Genomic DNA, 22,599 nt, shown 5'->3' with positions numbered 1-22,599 from the left:
CGTTCATGGATCCTTTGAGCAGTGAATTTGGAAGCATCTACAGTGATTATGACTACAGAGCTCAAGGGTGAAGAGTAGTTGCCTTCATCTTCAGCTGACGCCTAAGGTGGGACCCACAGTGACCCATGTACTGTACGCCTTGTGAAAGCATACAGCCAAATCTGTAGCCAAGAGTTTAAGTTGAACCTTTATGTTACTGAAGTGAAAGTGTAAATTAGATACAACTATGACAACTTTCAGAACCTGAAAAAGTAAAAAATAAACAGAAAAAATAAAATATGTGTTATAAAAAAAATCAGAAAAATGTATAGTATATGTATGTATAGTACTAGTAGAGACTGGTAAAATGGATGAAGCTAACTCTGTTACTTTATAAATAAGTGAAAATTTCAACTCATAACAAATATATTGCACTCTCAGACCTTCAGTGTCACCAAAGAAAGAATAAATCATTGGTAGGCTAAGCAAATAACTTATTTAAAAGGATATCCAGAAATTGGAAGGCAAATTATGGTTCAAGACTTCATTTGTGATGAATGTAGCAAAATGAAAATTCCAAATATGGAGGAAAATAAATAAATATGAAAATGTGATACAAATGGTAACTCATCAATAGATATAGATGGATTATTCAAAACATGATATTGAACTAGTTGGATAGCCAACTAAGAAAAAACAAATCTGAAGTCGATCTGCCACCTGTGATTAAAAAAAAAGCTGCAAGTAGATATAAACTTTACAAGAATAAAGAAAAAATCACAAATATAACTACAGGAAAGATGAAGACAGAATTTTTCTATAGTGCTGAGGTAGGAAAGAAATTTTTTTATGAAATTTGGGGCCAATGTAAGTTTGACATCATTCATTGCGTTAAAAAAAAATTCCTCCTGGATGTAACTTCATCCTCTTAAAAATGCAGAAGAATAAAGAGCAATGAAATGAAGAAACTGTGGACAAAATATCTATTTTTTAAATATGTAGCTTATACATCTCAGCAAGAAAAAAAATGCCACCTCACAGGGAAAAAAACATGTAAACCATGTGAATACTGCACTCATGAAAAAGAAACAAATGGCTCTGAAAATATATTAGTGTCAATGAAAGAAATGTAAAAGGGAAACTACAGGAAAAGGAATAAATGGACACTTCTTAGGGAGCAAGCAAACAAAAATAAAACAACTGTTTTGGTTGTAATAGTGAGATACCATATCAATTTCGGTGAATTCTGTAGCAAATTAGCATAGATGTGGTGACATAAAGCAAGAGAAATGACAATAGGTGTAGTAGGTGTCATTTTCCTTTCTGACGGCTTTCTCCTTTTGTAATAATAAACCTGGCAGCGGTGGGATTCGAACCCACGCCTCCGAAGAGACTGGAGCCTAAATCCAGCGCCTTAGACCGCTCGGCCACGCTACCACATAACAAAATGTTTTGGGACAATCTTAAATGATACCAAAGGCACAAACCCTATTGTTTTTATGCAGAAAGGATTCTGCTCCGGCAAAACCTGCAAATAGCTCTCTCTTTGAGATCCCTTGCCTTGCAACTGGGAGATTAGCGTTTGCCTCCTGTCCTCTGTTCTTGTGGTATCCGAGAATAAAGATGCGAATGCTTACTTAGTAAAAGGACTCCGTCCTAGAACAAATGGTTAGAAATCGTGGTCCCGGCAGGGTTGGGTCTCTAATCCCTCAGGCGTGCTTGGAGCGTGCCGAAGGGAAGTCACTTTGGGTCTCCACAAGCCGAAGGCAGAGGGACCCCATCTCCACCCACCCAGGCTCCAAGTGATTTTTGCGTCTGCATGTGATTTCTTCCTGTGAAATCTGTGAAAAGAAACAACTTCTGAAAAAGGCCTTTTGCGCCTTACTCCTCGTGTTGGGGGCCATGATTCCCAAAGTTCGGGGCTGCGTGAATTCGCCCTGAGCGTTGGGCTTGCCTCGCCGCTCCCGCGCGGATGGGGAGTGTCCTGCAGGCCCACCCCCACGTGCGGCGGGAGACCCGCGCGTCGCATCGCCTCCCTGCCACGTGTCCTCTCCCTCAGCTCTGCCTGGCCCACTTGATGCTGCCCTGACATTGTTTCAAATTCCAGCAGTGAGTAGTTCTTGGCAAGTCACTTAAAGTTTTCAAGCCTCACTTTCGTCATATGAAGAAGGAAGACAGTAAAACTTCTCTGAAAATTGGATGGCATAACCTTCATTTTGAACAGACGCATGTCAGCTGCTTGAAGGAGTACTTGGCTCACATTAAGTACTCAGTGAACCTTACTATCTCTTTGTCATAAAGTTTTTATGTCATAAAGTTTTTATGAGTAACCTTTCGAACTCAGTTTTCCATCCTACATGATAGTGACAAATAGCATTCCATTTTACAGATGATAAACCTTTCAAAATTAACAAACGCATTGACAAGAAAGCCAAATGAATTTTAGTTAAATCAATAGATAACATATAGACAACTTTCAACCGACTCCTATAATTTGAAATTTTTAAAATAGTCTAGTTGGGTCAGGTGACCTTATCTTGGAACCCAAGAGTTTGTTTTTCTTTCAGACCATTCTCAGTCATCTCATTTTCTCCCTCCCTTCTATTCACATTAGAAAGGGCCCTTCAGCTAAGTTGGTCAGGCACAGCCACCACACTTAGGAACCTGACGTGCATCCGCATAAGGACACAGCAGAAGCTCCACTCTTGTTTTTGCAGCCTGCAACTCTTCCTGCCTGTAGACCCATGTCAGGACTTTTGTTCCTGTCTGTCACCTTCTAGTGGTGTCTTCTCACGTGTCTTGCTGTGGACCAATGTGAACAATCTGATGAGATGTGATGGCTCACATGGTCAGTGATGTTTAAGATATTGTGGAACATCCACTGGGGCGCATATTTATTTAATAAAGGATAAAATACTGAAATGATTTTTGTCAAGAATTAGGACATACTTATAGCAATGCTAAACAATATAATGGCATATATTCTTGTTTTGCAACCTTTTCTGGTGAAGCTACTACAAGAAAACTGAAAGAAAATCATGGGTCGGTACAAAGACAGGGGGTGCCTTCTTAGCGCAGTAGGCAGCGCGTCAGTCTCATAATCTGAAGGTCCTGAGTTCGAACCTCAGAGAAGGCACGACTATTCTATTTTCCAGAGAGCTGCCCAAGCACAAAGTATTTAAACTGTCCTACCCACTAAGCTTCTAAGGTATCAACATGATATCCCGGGTTTGGGTCCATTTTGGACTCAACTTCAGCCGTCACCACAACAGTGATTTGGTAGAGACTCCGGCACATTGTAAAACTATAACCTGAGTCCACACATCTGTATTAAAGTTAGTGATTCAAAATAATACCAATATAATACCAATCCCTCAGCTATTGGTAACTGAGTACGTTGCCTTGTACCCACACACGTTGTAACATTACTGGGAGAAATTCACCCACTAACTTGTGGGACTTCTGAGCCTGGTTAATGTCAGATTTGTGCTAACTGTACCACACAAAAGCTGGGGATGGTCTGGACTAGGACATGGTGCCCGCCCACAGCACACTGTCAGTTCACTTCATAGATGGGGCTGATGGCAGCACTGACCAGGTATGCCACTGATTCACTAGTATGTACAGTGGCTGGTGCAGGTGATGAGGTCACCTTGGGGGACTTTCTAATTACATCACTGGACTCAAACCCCAGCCATAAGGAAAATCAAAATATATGAAGTGTATATATTGAAACTAAGCTTCGTCAGTTGCTGGTGCCTGTGCAGTGGATACAACGCCCAGATGCACATGGGTGATATAACAGCCAGTTCATCTAGGCCAGCAGAGGACGCTGAGCGCCTCATCAGAGGATGGAAAACAGAACAACTCTCTTGACCAAGCTCTGTAACATGTTCCTTGCATCCTTTGGATGCACTAAGGTGAACTTGGCCCATCAACAGATCTTGGAAAAATGTTCTCGACCACGGTGCAATGAAGCCAATAGCATCTCGGAACTATCAAAACCACTCAAGTAACACCCTTGTAATATTCTTCCCCACTTGGGGGCACTTAGGCATCATCAAATGACTGTCCCCCAGCCCCAGGTGCTCCTTGTGGCCTGGGAAGGCAGTCGAGGATGGCCCAAGACTTTGGGACTCTGCACCCAAGTGGGAGACCTGGAGGAACCTCCTGGCTCCTGGCTTCAGATCAGCGCAGCACCGGCCACTACAGTCACTTGGGAGTGAGTCATCAGATGGAAGATCTTTCTTCCTGTCTCTCCTCTCTGTGTATCTGAGTTTGCAATAAAAATAAGTAAATCTTTTTTAAAAAATACATTTTTGGCAAGCAGTTAGTATTTTGTTGAAGGTCTTTGTCACATGGCTAAAATAACAGACCTGTTTATTCGCTAGTATAAATCATGCTTTCGACGCTTGATGCTTGATCCTAACACTGCCATAGCAAATCACCACAAACTGGGTGGCTTAAAACAGTTTCATAGTTAAAGAAGCTGAAAATGTGGAATTCTAAGGAAGCATCCCTCCTCACATATTCAGCTTCTGACAATTGCTAGTGGCAAATAGCAAAATTAAAGCAATGTGGTTTAAAGAAAAGTGGTTAAAGATTTTGACCAGCTTTATTTTTAATTCTATAACCAAACAATCTTTGATTCTGCTAAACAGAGTGAATGTTTCCATGAGCCAAGAAAAGTGGTTTGTATAGACAGATAGGGCCTGAAGAAAGGGGAAACAAAAGACACACAGTGGATCAGTTATTTCAAAGCCACTTTCTTTGTAAGGTGAGGACAATGAGACAGAATAGGAAAATGATGGATTCATGGACATCAGGTTAGATCAAGTTCTTTCTTTTGTGCGCTGAGTAAAGCGGATGGACCTTTGTGTCACACCAACTTGTTTATCCTAAGTTCCAATAACTAGCTTAGCTTCAGCTTGGTGGTGTAGCGTTCTACCATTTCAACTTCAGTCCTCGCTGCTGTGGCCCAGTGCAGGAATTCAATCTAAAGCAATGTCCTGCTGCACTTTCTGTTTCACGTTAGCTCTGCTTGGCTTTCCTTCCTGCGGTCAGTAACTGCAACCTCTGCCTTAGTTCTCAAGAATCTTCTTGCCACTTTATCTTCCAGTATCTAAATCTCCCTCTTTACTATTATCAAGGTATCATCTACTGGATTAGAGACCACTTTAATTGAATACTATCTCATTAAAACTCAATTCCTTTTACAAAGTGCCTGTATTCGGGCTGGCCATGCACCCACCAGCATGCCCGAGATCTGGCATTGGGAGAGGTTCTGATGGAGGAGCTTGGGCAACTCCTCTGTCAGGACACAGTCCCTGCAGGTGAGCACAAGAACCAGGACAGAAAAAGGTACCCACAGGCATATATTTGGCACAGGTTGGGGGCAGACCAGGCTGAACCAGTTCACATCACCCGCTGGCAAATCCAAGTACCAGAACAGAGTGTGGATCAGGCCAGGTTTGGTCCCAACACATACCAGGACACAGTATGCTGGGATTAATTGCTTGCTGGGCTGGGCTAGGCTGTAACCCCCACCAATGTCAGCTGGAATTGAGGGTGGGCCAGACCAGGCTACTGCACCCACAGGCACATGCTGAAGTAAGAGGGGCCATGCCAGACTGGGCCATAGTACCCAACCAGCACATGTGAGAACTGAGGGGGGGGGGGGGTTAAACCAGCAGGATGAATGTGGAGGGCCCCCTACTGGACTGCCACTCTCACCAGAAAGCATGAGTTGGAATGGGGCAGACCAGATCAGGCCAGGCTACAACACCTGTGGGCTTCATGTGAGCTAGATCAGGGAAAAGCCAAGCTTGGTTGACTGTTCCTATTGGTGCAAGCATAAATCAGAGTGGGTGAGGGTTGGTTGGGCTTTGCCACAGCATCAGCTGGCAGATGCTGGCATGGAAAGAGGGGGCTAATTCTGTCAAGTTAAACTGCAGAACCACCTGGAGAGAGCATGTTCCAGGAATGGGAGTGGCCCAGTAGGGTAATAGTGGGTACCTCCCTCTTGGGTTGCTACTCGACTGCTGAGCATGAAAACCAGGGGCAGGCATGGCTAGACAAAACGGCACCTGCCAGCATGTGTGTGGGCTGGATAGTGGGGTTGGTTGGGATGAACTAGGCTTCAATGCCCATTGATATGTACGAGAGCTGAATGGGATGTGGGACAGACTGAACAAGTCTGCTGTACATAGTGGCAAGCATGGGAACCTGGGTAGGGGCCAGGTTTGGTGGGGGTTATTGTGGGTGACTCTGACTAGGCTGCAGCTCTCTATGGTTTATGTGAGGGTCAAGTGTGTGTTGGGCAGGATCGGGCTGCACTGCAACACCCATCAGTTCACGTGGAAGACAGGGCTAGAAACAGAACTGACTTGGTAATTGCAACCACCAGTATGTGCATAAGCTGATTGAGGCGACAGATGGTGCCAGACCTTGAACTGGCAAACACACACAAGAATCAGGTAAAAGTTTCAAGAATCAGACAAAGTTTCTTTGGAGATCCCTCCAACTGAACTGCTGATCTCAGAACCCCAACCATGAAGAGAAGTGCAGGTTCCATGTGTCAAAGCTGAGCCTCCTCAGTGGCTCAGACGGAGCAGTGGACAGCATATCCAAGTGCACATGGAGGATATGGCAGTCCATCGGAACCTGCAGAGGACACCTGGTACCACAACAGAGGACAGAACAAATTGATATCCGCCCCAGCCACGTGTCGGCAATGAAAATCTGGGCAAACGGAAACTCCAAAGTGGACTATTGTCAACCAGTGGATTCTGGAGAGATTTCATCGTGTTTGGAATGGTGAGATTGACAGCAATTCAAAACTGTTGAACTGTCAAAACCACTTGAGCAGAACCCTTGGAGCATGCCCCACATTGGGGACCTGGGATGGGTGGGAGGCTTCTCCCTTTATCTCTGCTTACTCCAGATACAGAAAAACAAACAAACAAATAAATTTTTAAAAAGTGCCTGCTTTCAGATGACATTCCAGGTCGCATTAACAGTTATTGAGGATTAAGTCTTCAACATCTTTGAGAGGTACATAATTCAACCAAAAATATGCCTGGACTTATTCACAAATTGAAAATAATATCTGGGGCCTGACATGATGGCTCAATTGGATAATCTTCCCCTTGTAAGCACTGGGCTCACCTACGGGTGCCATTTTATGTTCTGGCTGCTCCACTTCCATCAAGCTCCCTGCTTGTGGCCTAATAAAGCAGTCAAATATGGCCCAAAGCCTTGAGACCTTGCACCTGTGTGGGAGACCCAGAAGAAGCTCCTGACTCCTGGCTTCAGATCGGTGCAACTCCAACCATTACAGTAATTTGGGGAGTGAGCCAGTGGATGGAAGATCTTTCTATCTCTGCTTCTATCCCTTCTTTTTTTCTGTAAATCTCCCCTTACAATTAAAAAAAAACCAAAAACTATTTAAAAATAAATAAATACTAGTTTCCAAACAAGTGTAGCAACAAATTAGAGATAATGAAGTGAACTTGATTTTTATGTTCTGGCTGTGTCACTTGTGCTTACTCATCAATTCTTCCATCTGCTGTATGAGGTCAGCTTATCATTACTGCCTTTCACAAATGAGAAAGAGGCTGCCCATTGAGCTAAAGCAACGTGCCACAGGTCCCTTAGCTCTCAGTGAAGCCGCTAAGGCTTGGGTACAGGCAGTGTTACCTACCTCAAAGTCCTAATCAAAAGGTCTCAGGCAGAGAGGAGAGTTTTCAGGTTAGCGGAGCTTGATCCTGCTACCATGGTACTTTGAATAACAATAGTAAGCACACTGCAAAGATTTCCCATTGAACAGTGGGAAGTCAGTCACTTCTAATGTCATCCAAGAGACAGGAAGGGGCCTGTGATTACCCAGGCCCCACCCTACACACTGCCCTTACTCTTTCCTTGCTTTATGCTTCTCCATAGACATCAGCAGACTCAGATACATTTGCTTCTTGCACATAATCCGTGCGTATGTGTGTGTGTGTGTATTTTGTGTGTGTGTGAGAGAGACAGAGAGACGGGGGTGGGGGGAGAGAAAGAAATGCCCCTATGAAAATTTAAGACCCTTTAGAGCAGTGACTTACTAGCTGTGTTCAGTGCTTATTTTCTCACATCAGAAATATGCCTGAATTGTGAAAAAAACCAAGAGTTTATATTTATTAAACAGAAGAATGAGTGGGAGGTTAACAAAAAAAAAAGTGTACAATTGCCATGAAACCCTAGGGTCAAGGTTAAATCATTTTATTTGGTAGAATTCCCCAAGCTGAACTTTACTCACAGCGACGTAGTCCTACCCCCTGCAAGTACCCTAGTTTTCCGTACTGGCCAGCAGTGCATCCATTATTTTATCTTCTCATCAGAGGTGAATTTTGTAATTGGATAGTGTTGGAGTCAAAAATATACATCCTTAAGTCTGGAGGTGCTGTAAACAGAACATATTTAAGGTGTTCAGAAATACTTTATGATGATTGAACTAATGAGGTCACAATATTGGCCCTGTTTTATGATAGTTTTATGCAAAACTTTAGTGAAAAATGATTGTGATAACTGGAAGTGTTTTGCATTTGAATGGTCATCATCCTAAGACTGTCTTTAAAACTCCGGGATCTGAGTAGGTTGCTGCAGAATAGCTTATAAGCTACGTGGTTGTCCTGTGAGGCCATTAAGTTTGACAGCAGGCCAACAAACGAGAACTTTCAGAAAAAGCTAATTTGCTGGGGGGAAAAAAACCCGCACAAATCCAGGCCCTACTGGGATTCGAACCCAGGATCTCCTGTTTACGAGACAGGCGCTTTAACCAACTAAGCCATAGAGCCACGTGAAGGAGCCCCTGCGGTTGAATTCCACTCACTTTACAGCTGTTAAACAGAGGCATTTACACGCTCTTTGGAGAAGATGCCAACTCCCAAAAAAGATTCCCTTCTTCACCACGCAAGTTGGAGACTAAAACCACACAGAGGAAAGCATCAGGCGGTGGCAAGATCATAAAAAGGAGCGCTACACAAATTTACGCAAAGCCGTGGCTCTACAGCGATGGTAAAGACTGGATGGAGAGAGAGAGAGAGAGAGAGAGAGAGAGAGAGAGAGAACTTCACGAAGTTCGTGGAAAATGCACCCCGTCTTCCACCAACTGTTTGAAGTTCTTGATGTGTGCGTGTGTGCGTATCTTGGAGTCTTCAAGGACCTCTATGCCACAGTTGTTGGCCCATGACCCGCTTAGGGATGCCTGCAATTGCCCGGGAGGGCGGGGCGATCCGCGTCTACTGGTGTTGCTTCTCGAAAGCCGCTTCCAAAAGGACCGCAAAGCTCTGCTCCACCTGCAGCGGCTCTCCAGGGGCGCGGGGTTGGCCACTGCCTGGTCAGCTTCCTCCCGCAGGAACGTAAGGGACAATAAAACATCCGCCAGCGAGAAAAGCCTGAATCTGCACAACCCGATTTCCTTCCACCTTTTGTCTGGTCCTCGTGGGCTTGGTTTATGTCACTCAGGCATATCTGAAACTTCAATCACACAAAGGGGTACTATTACGTGGTCCTCGTCCCTCTGTCGTGACTCCCCCTTGGATTGTCTCCGCTGGCGTTTTTGCCGCGCACCTGCAGGGAGCCCAGCGCACAGGGAGAGCGAAGACCCTGGGAGGACGGCAGGGGAAAGGGCTCTGGGACGCTGAGGGGTCCGAGGGGTGCAGGTGCAGGTGCAGGGAGGCTGCGGAAGCCCTTAGCAGGTGGGCAGACGCTAGTGCCCTGCAGCTTACGAACTGAACGCTAAATAAACCTCTTTGGTTCACAAAGTACTCAGCAATGGAGTTGCTGGATCATATGACAAGCCTGTTTCTACTTTTATGGGTTTTTTTTTAATTTTTAATTTATCAAGATACAGTTCCTTAAGCTCAAGGATTTCCCCTTCCATCCTGTCCACACACTGTTTTTCTTTACGTTATAACAACAGTACAGCCCCTCAACAATAGTCCATCATTCTTCTATTTAAGTGTATCCTGACATTGTAGGTATAAACAATGTTATACATTCCAGCATCCTATGGAAAAGATATATTTAACAAATTTATTGGGAGTTTTTTATTCAGAAGTAGAGATGCATACTGTGATGCATCTCCACAGTATACTTGCCTCCATTCTTGATAAATGTATGTATATACATGCTTACCTATGCATCTATAGACTCGTATTTTGCGTGAAGATGGCCTTATAGCAGAGAAAATGTAGGATATTTGTCTTTTGGGGTTTGGCTTATTTCACTAAGCTGTTTCTAGTTTTTAAAGAAATCTCCCTGCTATTTCCACAACAGCTGTAACTGGTTTGCATCCCCACCACCTTGTGTAAGAGTCCTCTCTCCACGTGTTTGCTAGCATTTGTTGCCTTCTGTCTTTTTGATTTCTCCCTTTCTGTTTCAGCTTCCTGCTGACATGCCTGAGAGGGTGGCAGTTGATGGCTCAGATGCTTGGGTCCCTACCATCCAGGGAGCCCAGCATGGACTGCCTGGCTCATGGCTTCATCCTGGCCCAGTACTAGCTATTCAGGCATTTGGGGAACAGGATTGAGGATGGAAGATCTTCCATTCCTGACTCCCCCAACATCATCAACTTTAAATCAATAAAAATGCATTCAAAATGATTATGAAAATGAGGGAAAAATAATTTTATTTCATTTCCTTATCTAATCCTATTTTCTTCCTTTCTGATTTCCTGAAGAATGCATCCATCTAAAAAAGATTACATTTTAAATTATGAAACAACACAGGGCAAACAGGGCTTCCCAGCAGGTCCTTTATAGATCTGACAGTAGGAATGATTTTTGTTTCCCTATCCTTAATGTTTTCTGCTGCTTCTGTTTTTATATTTTAACAGTGACATGCATTCTTTTTAGAAACAAAAATGTATTGAGAAGAGAAGATTCCTTGTAAAGAGAGGCTTTCTCTCATGTCAGGGTCAGCCAGAAGACTTGGATGGGAGGGGTTCAATCCCAAGAGACCTGTGTTCACAACTACAGCAGCTCTGAAGAAAATACTGATGTTCTAGCACAGAGTACCAAAAAAACATAGACAAAGTGAGAGATGAAGGGATTTAAGTAAAGACATGATATGGGCTTGGGAAAACACCACATGGAGCCAGGTTGCTGCAGAATTTGTGTTTATTTGAGACAGGGAGAACAAGGTTAAGACTGAGGGAGTCTCAGATTGAGGCTAAAACCCATCATTTAGAATCAATGGACATCCCGGCCCATGTGCCATTCACCTGACCCCATTAAGGCTTTGGTAGGTCCAACCCAAAGGGTCTTTGAAACCCAAGTCCATCCTGGAGATGGCTCTCCTTTCATAGAGATTAGGTTTCTGCTCTTGCTTTGCCCTCAAAGTCCTATTTCAAAACTACAGATGTATAAAGAATAAAGAAGTAGAAGAGAAAGAGTTTAAGCAATACCAGAATATCCTAAAATATCCTGTTTTACCTTGCTTTCTTTAAATCATCAGGATGGAAAAACATGGATTCCAGGGACTTCTAGGGATTGATTTTTTTTAGGGCTATGAACAGTTTGAAACATCTGCCGTACAATACTATTTTCCTTCAGGATCAATTGAAGAGGAAATTTGAAATTTCAGTACCAGATAGTCAAAGTTCTCTTTTCCTTCACCTTTAAACACATGTCTATAAAACATACATATACAAACACAAACACCCACTCACAGCTCCACACATGCACAGCAGCTGCTGGAGTAGTGTGGGATCACTTGGTCATATGGAAACCTGAATAGAAAAGAGTGTGGAATAAAGGATCTTTTGTTAGGTAGTGTTGTGAGTGTAAGGCAGGGCGGCTCCTTCTGCCCTTCCTACCGGGCACTGGACTACCCAAGATAGCTTTTGATGTCTTCTTTGACCTTGTTGACTGGAATCTTATGGGACCAGCGCATGACAGGGGTTCCACTAGTATTCACAAAGAACTTCTCAAAGTTCCAACGAATGTCATGGACCTTCATGGGATCCCAGAAGAGATAGTCCGGTGAGCCCAAGAGTTCAGATGTTGGAGGGCAAGAGTTCTGGAGCAGAAATGTGAAAAATGGACATATAAATTTATCCCTGTCCCTAAAGAAGCTATTCAACATCATCTATTTTAACATATGGACTATCATACTTCCAGTCAATCCCAGTCACTTCAACCCATCATCTCTAATTCAACTACCATCCAAACATCCCAAGGTCAGAGAATAACATTAAATAGAAAGCAGTCCTTCTTTCCCCTCTCTCCCCTCTTTTCTTATGTTTTTATCCTTGTGCACCAGTAAAATAATGTCTTCTGTTTCCATGGAAAATTGTATTATTTCCACAGTTTCTATTTCCTTAGATGAAAACCAATTAGTTGATTGAAGGCTGTGGTTTTCAGAGTTTGGATCTTCATAGGCCAGTAAAATAATCATTTGTTTTTCTGGAGACCACTGTAGAATAACTAGCATTCGTTTTACAATAAGAAAAATAAAATCTATTACAATCACAGATTCCAAATTTAAGAATTATTAAAGTAATAGTTTGAGCCACATACAACTTATGATATCACTGTTTTTGAGAAATAGATCTGTTTACAAGATGTAATTCATCATAATTTAATATCAGAATAAAAGATAATCTTTATGTATAATAAGATCAGTTTTATGAAAAGCTCCTCTCATTGTCATTTTTTTTTTCTGTTTGGTGTTGATGGGTGAAAATTTCAACAGGGATCAACCTTATTTGTAGACAAGTATTTGGGATGCTTCCATCATGATAGCCTGTGGTTCTAACATTTTGTGACTCTAAAGATCCTTATTATACGATACTCTGCCTTATCCATTTCTGTGCTTGTCTCGGGGAAGAGAATATGCCCTATTAATGTCTTCCCAATCATTCTATAGCACAGTTCATTGCATGAACTAGGAATCTGAAAACTGATTGGTAAATGAATCTTTATGATTCAAAAAAGGAGGTTAGTCAACAACGGAGCTATCATGGATAATGCCCTCTCAGCAGATATTGCCATAATCCTTGAACTTACCTGAACGTCTGTTTCCAAAGAATCCAAATCCAATCCTAGACATGAGCTTCATTCTATTCAGCAAACGCCTTCTTGACTAATCCAGGCCTGGCTGATGTTTACTCACCTTGAGAAAGGTAAAGACTTGCTGTTCATTTTTTCCATTCACATCCCCTTTCTCAAAGAGCTGGAAGTTGGGGACAAAGCCACCACCTGGGCGCACGTACCTGCAATGCACCAGAAAGTCCCAAGAAGATCCAAGTTAAGAAAGGGATGGTTGGTAATAACCACTCCCAACTCACAATAAAAGGAAATCTGAACTAAAGTGGGGGGTGTAGACAGAGTAAGTCTTTAGTTTAAGAAAATGGGAAAACAGTATTTTTGAGATTATCTGAGCACTACCAATAAAGCTAGATTGAATTTGAAGCAATATGGTGATATTCTTTGACCCATTAATCTACTGTTCATTCTCAAAGTTTACAGAATTAGAAGACGCAAATGAAGCAAAATATTTAAGAGACCTTTGATGAGTTCTTATGAAGGGTACTCACTGGATTCCAGAAAGAATTTCTGAGTTCCTTCCTGGTTCTTGTTTCCCAAACTGGTTGCAAGGAAAACCCAACACAGTGATGTCATTTTTCAGTTCCTCCTGGAGACTGTTGAGTTCTGTGGGTAGAGAATACACAGCAGGAGTAGGCTAGTCAGAAGCCCTAGCACAAGCAAGGATTAACACTGGACTTATCCATTTATCACATGAATGAACTAAGGACATGGAAGGGAATGGTTCATGATTACAGAAGTTGAGAAGACAGAATAGTATTTTAAAACACAGGTTTCCAAAAACTCATCCAAGTGGCTGCTGATTCACCTTGTGCATTGTTTTCCACCAGTGACTTCACTTTCCAGTGCAAAGAGGGCTCTTATTTAAAAATAACAACAACAAAATAAGACAGTGCAGACTGACTTGCTAGACTGCCAGGTAAGGGAATAGCACATGTTGGCACATGTGAGATGTGGGTCTGGGAGTGGGCCTGTGTGGGGAACTTGGATAATGCCCCTTGTGGGCCATAGCTCCTGCTAGTGAGCATATGAGTCAGGGTTGGGTGTTGGTCAGGCTGGGTAGGGTTGCTTCACTTGTCAGCAAGTGTGGTTTAGCTCTGCAGGGTGCTGGTCCAGGTTACAGGCCAACCATAACACACTGGCATGTGTGGGAGCCAGGATGGCTAGGACTGGGAACAGATCATGCTGGGCAGGGCTACAACACCTGTTGGCCTGCATGTGAGCTGGCCACATGCCAAAGTATGCTCCCAAACTGGTGCATACTTGAGCCATAATAAGTACAGTTTGGTTGAGCTTGCTGAAGCATCAGCTGGCAAGTGCTGGAACTGGGGGCAAGTCCTGTCAGACTAGACCATAGAACCACCTGGAAAGTGCAAGATCCAGAGCAGGGAGTGGGCCCTGTAGGGAGACTGTGGCACCTCTCTGATGGGCTGCGTGAGAAGCGGAGATAGGGCAGACCTGGCGAGATATGCAGTAGCATGTGCCAGCATGAGTATAGGCTGGATAGCGGGGTTAGTTGAGTTAAGCTCCAACGCCCATTGACATATGCAAAAGCTGAATGGGAAGTGGGATAGGCTACCCTAGTCTTCTGAATATACTGGCATGCACAGGTACCAGGGCAGGAAACAGGCCTAGTGGGGTGATTGGTGGTTACTCTAATTTTGCTGCCGTTTGCGCTGGTGTATGTGAGTCTTGAGTGTGTGGTTGGTAGAGTTAAGCTGGACCACAGCATCCATTGTTTTGCATATGAGATGGGGCTAGGGACAGAACTGACCAGGTGACTGCAGCCACCAGTGTGTGTAGGCTGATATGGGTGATGGACTGAGCCAGACTCCATATTGCTGGCACACACAGAAGTCAGGTTTGGGTCACCTTTCACGAGGTTTCTTGGGGACACCCCCAACTGGATCACTGGACTCAGAACTCCAAATGCAGTGAAAATCACAGGCTATGTGGTCTGATCATGGAGTGCATGTGTCAGAACTGGGTCACCGGGCCTGCTGAGGCCTGTGCAATATGGTCACATGCTCATGGGAGACATCTAGAACTAAACAGCTATCCCAGACAAGACTCTAAGGAAGACTATGTCAGTTGGTTGGCCTTGGGAGGATTTTTCTCAATCTTGGAGCAATGAAATCAACAGTATCCGAGAATCATCAGAATCGTTATCCTTGAAATATGCTTCATATTGGGGACCCCAGGATGACATCAGGTAGTCTTTCTTCATTCCCAGGATACTAATTCAGTTAGGTTGCTGGAAGCAGCCCTCTCCCCTTCTCTCTCCACTTTCCCCAGATACCAGAAGAAAAAAGGAGACTGGATACAGTTACTTTATCCACTTTTCCCCATTCCTCAACACTCCCCACCCTAACTGGTGGTCCACATGGGCATGCATCCCTCTTAACTATGTAAGCATCATCAAAAACAAAATGAATTTATTATTTTTAAAAAAAAGATGTATGAGGAAGTTGGAAATGCTGGGTAGGGACACATCAATCCAGACCTTAAGAGTTTCAGATTGCTTGGTAAAGTTGATCTGCTGACTTGTTGGAGTGGGAGCTGCTGCAGGCATATTTTACAAGGAAGGAATGACTTCTGGGGTCTTCCACAAATGAGGACACTGCATTTGCAGGTAATCAAGGGAGCTGAGATGGGGTGGGTTAGAGGGGGAAACTGGAGGATATGTCTGAGTCAGGCCAAGGCACCTGTTCATGTGGGAGACCAAGGCTGGGCTAAGTAGCCTCACTAGTTTCTGGCTGGTACACACAGGAGCTGGAGCTTGGAGCATGCCTGGCAAAGCTATACCACAGTAATCACCCATGAATGTCAGAGGAGAGGGTGGAACACATCAGCCTGAGCCATAGCACCCACCAAAAATGAGAGAGAACCACATCCGGGAACAGATTCTACAGGGGACTTGTGGGTTCACCTTTGTGGGACTGCAGCACCCAGTGGTTTGCATGAGAGCTTGGGGTGGTGATGGACTGAGTCAGGCTAAACTAGAGAACTCTAAGGCATCATCAAATGACTGTCCCTCCCACCCTCTGGATGCTGATGTAGTTTGACAGCAAGGAGTGGTCTTCCACCCCAGCAGATCAGAATAAAATGAAAAGAACTGAAACATCTGTCCCGCCCACCTTCCTCCATACCTCAACCTTCCCCATCCTAACTGAAGGACCGCATGGGAATGCATTCCTCTTAACTATGTAAACAAATTAAAAATAAAATTTAAAATGTAAGAAACAGTTTTGTAGCTCATCAATGTCACAAAACAAGTGACCATGATAGATCAGGACAAAAATAATTCTATCTCAGATTTATAGCCACATGGAGACAAAATATGAAATTTGTGTAAATCACCAAAAACAAATCACAAAAATTGGTTAAACTTTGCTCCAATCTTGACAATGTGAGTGATTGCATTTCTTCAGTTACTTTGTTCCTCTCATTTTCTAGGTATGTATATTAAGATATCTAATCACGCAATTGCCCCCATTTCTTCATTTATTTCTTCTTTTTATTAAGATATTTATCTACTTACTTTTGAAAGGCAGAATTACAAGAGGTAAAGACAAAGACCATCAACATACTGGTTCATTGTTCAAATGGCCACAATACCCAAGACTGAGCCATGCCAATGCCAGGATGTTTCTTTAAGTTCCCCCACACGTGTGGCAGGTCGAAAGCATTTGGACCATCCTCCACTGCTTTTCCTAGGCACATTAGTGGACAGTTGGATAATAAATAGAGAAGCTGGGACTCTAATCAGCGCCATATAGGATTCTGGCACAATGGCTGGTGGTTTAAGTCACTGCACTGCATTGGTGGCCTCATCTTCATTTCCTGAAGGCATCCAAGCCAGAGAGAAGATTCTGTTCCTTGAAACAGCTCCCAAATCATTTAGCACAAACCCAGGTTTCCTAACACCTTCTTACTAATAAATTTCATGGTTCCCTACCGTATCTCTTTTCCCTCAGGTACTGAACAATTTATTCAACTTGTAATTACAGATGTGCTGCTATCGGACTTCGGAAAGTGTTAGTTCCCAAAACTGCAGCCAATAGCCAGATTTAATTGTCACGTGGTCCCTTATCCCAACGTCCCAACAACACATTAGCAAAATCTTCTGGAGTTAGACTCTGGCTGTCTAACAAAGCCAGTTTCAAGAAAGTTCAAACCTGAGTTCTTACCAGGATACTGAGCTGTATAGTCGCAGTAGGTGGCCACATTGACAAAGAGTATGTTCTTGCCGGAGTACTTGGAGAACTGGATATCTTCTCCATCAAGGGTTTTGGCTTTGTAATCATAGACGGTGCCTGACACACCTTGGTTGCAATTCACCTGAAATGTAATGACATGAAAAAGCTAAAGAATATTTCCCAACATCTGTGAGTTTTTCAAAGCATTCACGTAATATCTTAAAATTCCAAGAACTGAAAGGGACTTTTGTAAACTAAAAATACTCACAAGGCCTGATGTCACACTAGAATAACTTACCCTTTAAAGTCCATTGTTGTATGTACAACAAGGCAAGTACTTCAGAGTGCTCTGTCCTCTGGAGTATTACCATCATCTACCCCTATTCTCTATCTTGTACTTTTCTCCCACATCCTTATTCTCCAATATAGACATATGATCCTTCTCAAGTATTCTTAACAGATGTTGACAGAATTTCTCCTTACATAAACTTTACATGAATTGCTCATTTGTGTGCTTTGATATTCCAATCACTGCTCCCCGAAAATCAGGATCTACAATTTTATAATTGGCTCTGCATTTGGAACCCACTAAAGGGCCTTTCCAGGCTTTGTCAATGGTGGACTCGCCAGCACCCATGAACTCATCCTCAGTACCCACTTCTCAGCATGACATTGTTGAGAACCACCCTGGACTGCCTAAGGATTAGGGATTATACAGTACAAAGCACAGAGGAAAACTTTTCTACCCAAAGCATGTCAAGAGAAAAATTAAAGAGTGGACAAAACTTGGAATAAGAGGCAAGATGTTATCTCTCATGACAGATCAGGTTCTTAACTACATGGAGAAAAGCCATAGCATTTGTAAGTTGAGTATCAAGACATCTCAGCCTTTAAGGTCTGCCACACGGAGGGGAAATTGGCTATGGATGAGTCTACATGAAATCAGTGAGTTTTCTTGTCAGAACACTGAAAACAATAGCCTCTACTTCATTGTCTTTGCAGAGAAGGAAGTTTGAACTTGGATAGGCCTATGCATCCTAACATTTGTGCCTACCATTAGGTTGTCCTATCTTTGGGTTCTATATCTATGAACTCAACCAATGGTAAGTCAAAAATATTCAGAAAAAGTTATATATGTACTGAACATAGAGAGATGACTCTTTGTTACCATTATTCCTAAACAATACAATATCCCAACTATTTTCATAGAATATGAGGTTGGTGTTGTGGCACAGTGGGTTAAACTATTATGTGGGATTCCAACATTCCATATCAGAGTTCGTTTCTAGTCCTGGATATTCCACCTCACATCCAGCATTCTACATGGGGCTGGGAAAGCAGTAGAGGATGGCCTGAAGCCTTGGGACCATGTGCCCACATAGATACCTGGAAGAATGTCCTGGCTCCTGGTTCCTAGCTCCTGGCTTCTTGCTTCAAATTGGCAGTGTGGCTATTTGAGGAGTGAACCAGCAGACAGAACATCTTTCCGTCTGTCTCTTATGCTCTTTATAAATCTTATCTGCCTTTCCAATAAAAATAAATAAATCTTTTAAAAAGAAAAGTCACATGGAAATCATCCTGTGAGCTGGTTTTTTTGTGTGCAGCCATTCTCCTGGTCTTTGCACTACTTTAGCTCGGACTCAACAACTTCCAAAGCTTGTTTCCAGCATTAATATCACCCTGTGCACTGTGAAGTAGAATCTTTGAAAGTTGCAGGCTAGCTAGAGCTCAGTCCTTCCTGTCTAGCTTCCAGTTTTGTTTCAGTTGATTTAGGTCTATCAGAAAAAGGAAGGATGACATAGAGCACAGCTTCGCATGCTTAGGATGATTTTCCACAGAAGGGACTTCACACTCAATCAGGCAGCAGTAGCTTACAAAGACCTGGATTCCCCACAGAGGTTTCCCTTTCAAGTAAGTAGTCATCTTGGTTGAAAGCAAGTGAGCTATCATTTTAACTCAGCTTCCATTCTTTCAGCATTTTGTATACAACTCCTTACATTTGCTGTGCACCCAATAACAAAAGTTAAAGTTGTATGGTTGGAGTATTGAATATGGTCGACCCAGGAAAAGAAGAGAGTTGGCTAACAAGCAAAGAGTATTTGTTAGCCACACTTCCGGGTGAGGTCCACCAATCCAAGGGAGGCATTGGGCCACTGGAGTCACACCGTTAGAGTGGTGTTTGGGGGTGACAGAGGCACCTGACTGGCAAGTAGGGTGGGAGTAGGGCTTTAGTGAAATAGAAAGTTATATATAGGTCTTAGTGAACTTTGCAGTCAGCTAATTCTGGAAATTGGGGATATTTTCAGTAAAGCTCTATACCTGTAATGGGAGGAGTGGAAGGCCACCCTAGCAGTTTTGTTGATGCTCCTCCACCTTGACCAACCCCTCTTCCACAGTTGTCCCTACAAAAGCTTCAAGCTAAGGTTTGGGGGCCTGTATCAACATCTCTTGGGGGGGGCACTTTAGAAATGCAAATTCCTGGGTTCCCCCTTAGACCTAAAGAACTCCTCATACTTCCTGGCAGCTTCCCAGGTGATGCTTCTGTGGGCTCAGGGCTGGGAATCTCCACACTGCACAGGAAGGGTCCTCAAGAAACTCATGCAGAGTGACTTATGAAAAACATGCTTATACTCTAAAATATTGGGATCATGTTTTCATTTCCTTTTCCATGAACTTTTCAAAGTTCTCGCATATAATGAGGTATTGTTCACCACATTTTAGAGAAAGGAGTCATATCAAAACTATAAAAATTGTAAAAGGCCCTAAAAGAGACTGAGTTATTGAATGCCTTTGTCTTTCTTTTTAAAATTTTATTTATTTTATTACAGAGACAGGGAGAGATATCTTCTATCCAATTGATATACCAGTTAAGGAGAAACTGGGGGGGGGGGGGTAAGGGTGGGAGGGAGAGAGAGAAAGAGAGATTTTCTACTAGTTTGTTTCCAAATAGTCACAATGGCTAAGGCCAATGCCAGGAGCTTCATTTGAGTTTCCCATGTGGGTGAGCCCCAGGTACATTAGCAGGGAGTTGAATTGCTAGTGGAACAGCCAGGACTTGAACCACACGCTGGCCCCTTGAATGTCTTTTTTCCCTCTAGTCATCCCCTCACTCCTAACCTTCCCACATTGCACCCACATTTCTTACCAGGTTGACGACTTGCGACAGTGTGGAAATTTTCTGCACAATATCAAGTGTCAGGAGATTTGAAGCAACATTAACATCTGCGAACAAACTTCCTGCTGCATTCCCACGAATTAATACTGGGAAACACTATTGCTGGTGTAGTGCTTTATTATTCCTGGGGAAGACTTCCATTTCCCTGACCGAGTCTCCTAAAGCACATTAAACAGCTCCTCCCCGCAACCAGCTCAGCTTCCCACAAATGCCATCTGTTGCCCAATGACTACCTCATTTCCTGTCCCAAGTTACCGACAAGAGTGGATCAGACTGGCGCCAGAGCTTTCAAGAGGAAATGGAGGGCCCGGTGGCATGGCCTAGCAGTTAAAGTCCTGTCTTGAACGCCCAGCGGCTCCACTTCCCATTCAGCTCCCTGCTTGTGCCTGTGGCCTGGGAAAGCAGTCGAGGACAGCCCAAAGCTTTGGGACCCAGCATCGGTGTCCGGATCAGCGCAGCACCGACCGTGGCGGTCACTTGGGAAGTGAATCATTGGACTTGGACGGAAGATCTTCCTCTCTGTCTCTCCTCCTATCTGACTTTGTAATTTAAAAAATTATAATAAATAAATCTTTAAAAAAAAAAAAAAAGAGGAAATGGAAAAGGGAATGCACCAAGGGTTTCCTTCCCCCTGCCCCTCCCCACAGTGTTGGCAGAAAGTTGCAAAGACTGGAAGCACGGCTCTGGTCTCGGAGGAGAGGAGAGGAGAGAACTTCTGGCCTTTGTGATGAGCAGGGTCGTCACAGCACACTGACATTATCCAATATCCCCTGTGGGACACTCACCTTTTCTGGCTCCTCCTGAGCAAAGCTGACCAGGAGCAGGGACAAAAGCCAGGCAGCCCAGAGCTGTGGAGTCATGGTTCCTGCAAGTTTAGGCAACTCTTAGGTCCCCAGAGGTTTCAGCCTTTTAGAACCCTTGGCAGAGGCCGGTTTGCAGTTGCGTGGCCAATGGCAGAGCAGGGTGCGTTCCAACCCTCTCCTTCTCTGCCCCTCTTCCATGCACACCCTCTCACCCTCCTCTTTCATCCCTCTCCTCTCCCTCCTCCCCTCCCGTCACCTGTTCTGGCAGGTGACTGTGGAGACTCCCTTTTTGGAGCCTGAGGTACTGCCCTGCCCCACTCCACATGACTGGCAGTTGCTCGGTGCTGGCTAAGCATCAGAGCAGGAACGCAGCAGCACTGAATCAAAGCCTGATTTTGGAGTGGTTGCCCAGGATGACTATTTCCCCTTAGGTTCATTATTCAACCAAGCCAACAGTGCTTTTACATGATGAGGTCCACCTGTGGGGGATTGTGTGTGTCAGACATTTTGCTCCAAAATCTGCCCCCCAGGAGAAGAATTTGTTAATTCAGGAGTAGCACAGAGGAGAGATGCCAAGCCACACAGTGGAAAATTATTACGCAGAGAAGTTAACCAGGAGCCAGAAAACTCCCCCCGGGTTTCAGTTTCCTGCTTTGTAAATAACTGTAATCGTCTCTGCCCTGCTTATTCCATAAGCCTGCGTATTGTGACACACTAAGATGATAACCAGAAAACTGTCAGAAAGAACTTGGCCTGCTAAAGAGGCGTGGCGTTGTTTTCCCTGGCTACCTGCGCCACCACTCTGCTTCCGCCCGTGCCAGCTCAGGTTTACATCAGATGATCCTTTGCTGTGTGTTAGTGATTCGGAGTATCTTTGTTTCCTGTATCAATAAGGGCCTGAGTCACCGAATAGAGGATTTCCGGGGAGGAGGACATCTGGTGTTTTACAGTGTGGGTTGCTCAAAATCCGGCCGTTGGCTGTGGACATGATGCTCTTGCTCCCACACCATCCGCAGCCCAGTAAGGTGGGCGCAGCACAGAAGAGCACAGCCTAGCAGAGAACACATCATTCTCACCACCTCCCCACCCCACCCTCTGAGAATTAAATTCAAAAAGGCAACTATTAATCTCTCTGAAACTTTCCTCCATTTCTAAACATATGGAGAATTGAGTTTAGAAGGTTGAGAGGTAAGTGGATGTAAAATAAAATCTCTAGTTCATAGTCTAAGTCTACATTGTTATGACATTTTCATAAATGTCTTAACATTTAATTCACACTTTTATTTAAAACATTTTTTATTGATTTAAATTTGTATTTAAAGCATGGAGAGACAAATGAAGAGAGATCTTTCATC

The 22,599-nt window shown here is 43.7% G+C and overlaps 1 protein-coding gene and 3 non-coding genes across 4 annotated transcripts; 1 reads left to right on the top strand and 3 right to left on the bottom strand.

The window, feature by feature from the left end:
• Positions 1–1,334: 1,334 nt before the first annotated feature.
• TRNAL-UAG lies at positions 1,335–1,416 on the bottom strand. Its single transcript has one exon. It is a non-coding gene; the product is annotated as a tRNA-Leu (tRNA).
• Positions 1,417–3,042: 1,626 nt separating this feature from the next.
• On the top strand, positions 3,043–3,115 carry TRNAM-CAU. The gene has a single exon. It is a non-coding gene; the product is annotated as a tRNA-Met (tRNA).
• Positions 3,116–8,739: 5,624 nt separating this feature from the next.
• TRNAT-CGU lies at positions 8,740–8,813 on the bottom strand. The gene has a single exon. It is a non-coding gene; the product is annotated as a tRNA-Thr (tRNA).
• Positions 8,814–11,847: 3,034 nt separating this feature from the next.
• LOC121167350 (glutathione peroxidase 6-like) lies at positions 11,848–21,301 on the bottom strand. Its single transcript, XM_040996803.1, has 5 exons — positions 21,221–21,301; positions 17,258–17,408; positions 13,559–13,673; positions 13,135–13,234; positions 11,848–12,039 (listed from the first exon to the last, which is right to left on the bottom strand). The coding sequence occupies exons 1-5, from the start codon at positions 21,299–21,301 to the stop codon at positions 11,848–11,850; spliced, it is 639 nt and encodes a 212-aa protein (XP_040852737.1).
• Positions 21,302–22,599: the final 1,298 nt, after the last annotated feature.

The sequence above is a fragment of the Ochotona curzoniae genome, unplaced genomic scaffold (assembly GCF_017591425.1).
Source record: "Ochotona curzoniae isolate NIBS_2020 unplaced genomic scaffold, NIBS_Ocur_1.0 patch361, whole genome shotgun sequence".
Lineage (NCBI taxonomy): Eukaryota > Metazoa > Chordata > Mammalia > Lagomorpha > Ochotonidae > Ochotona > Ochotona curzoniae.
The sequence above is the reverse complement of the archived record's forward strand: the minus strand, read 5'-3'. Positions and strand labels throughout refer to the sequence as shown.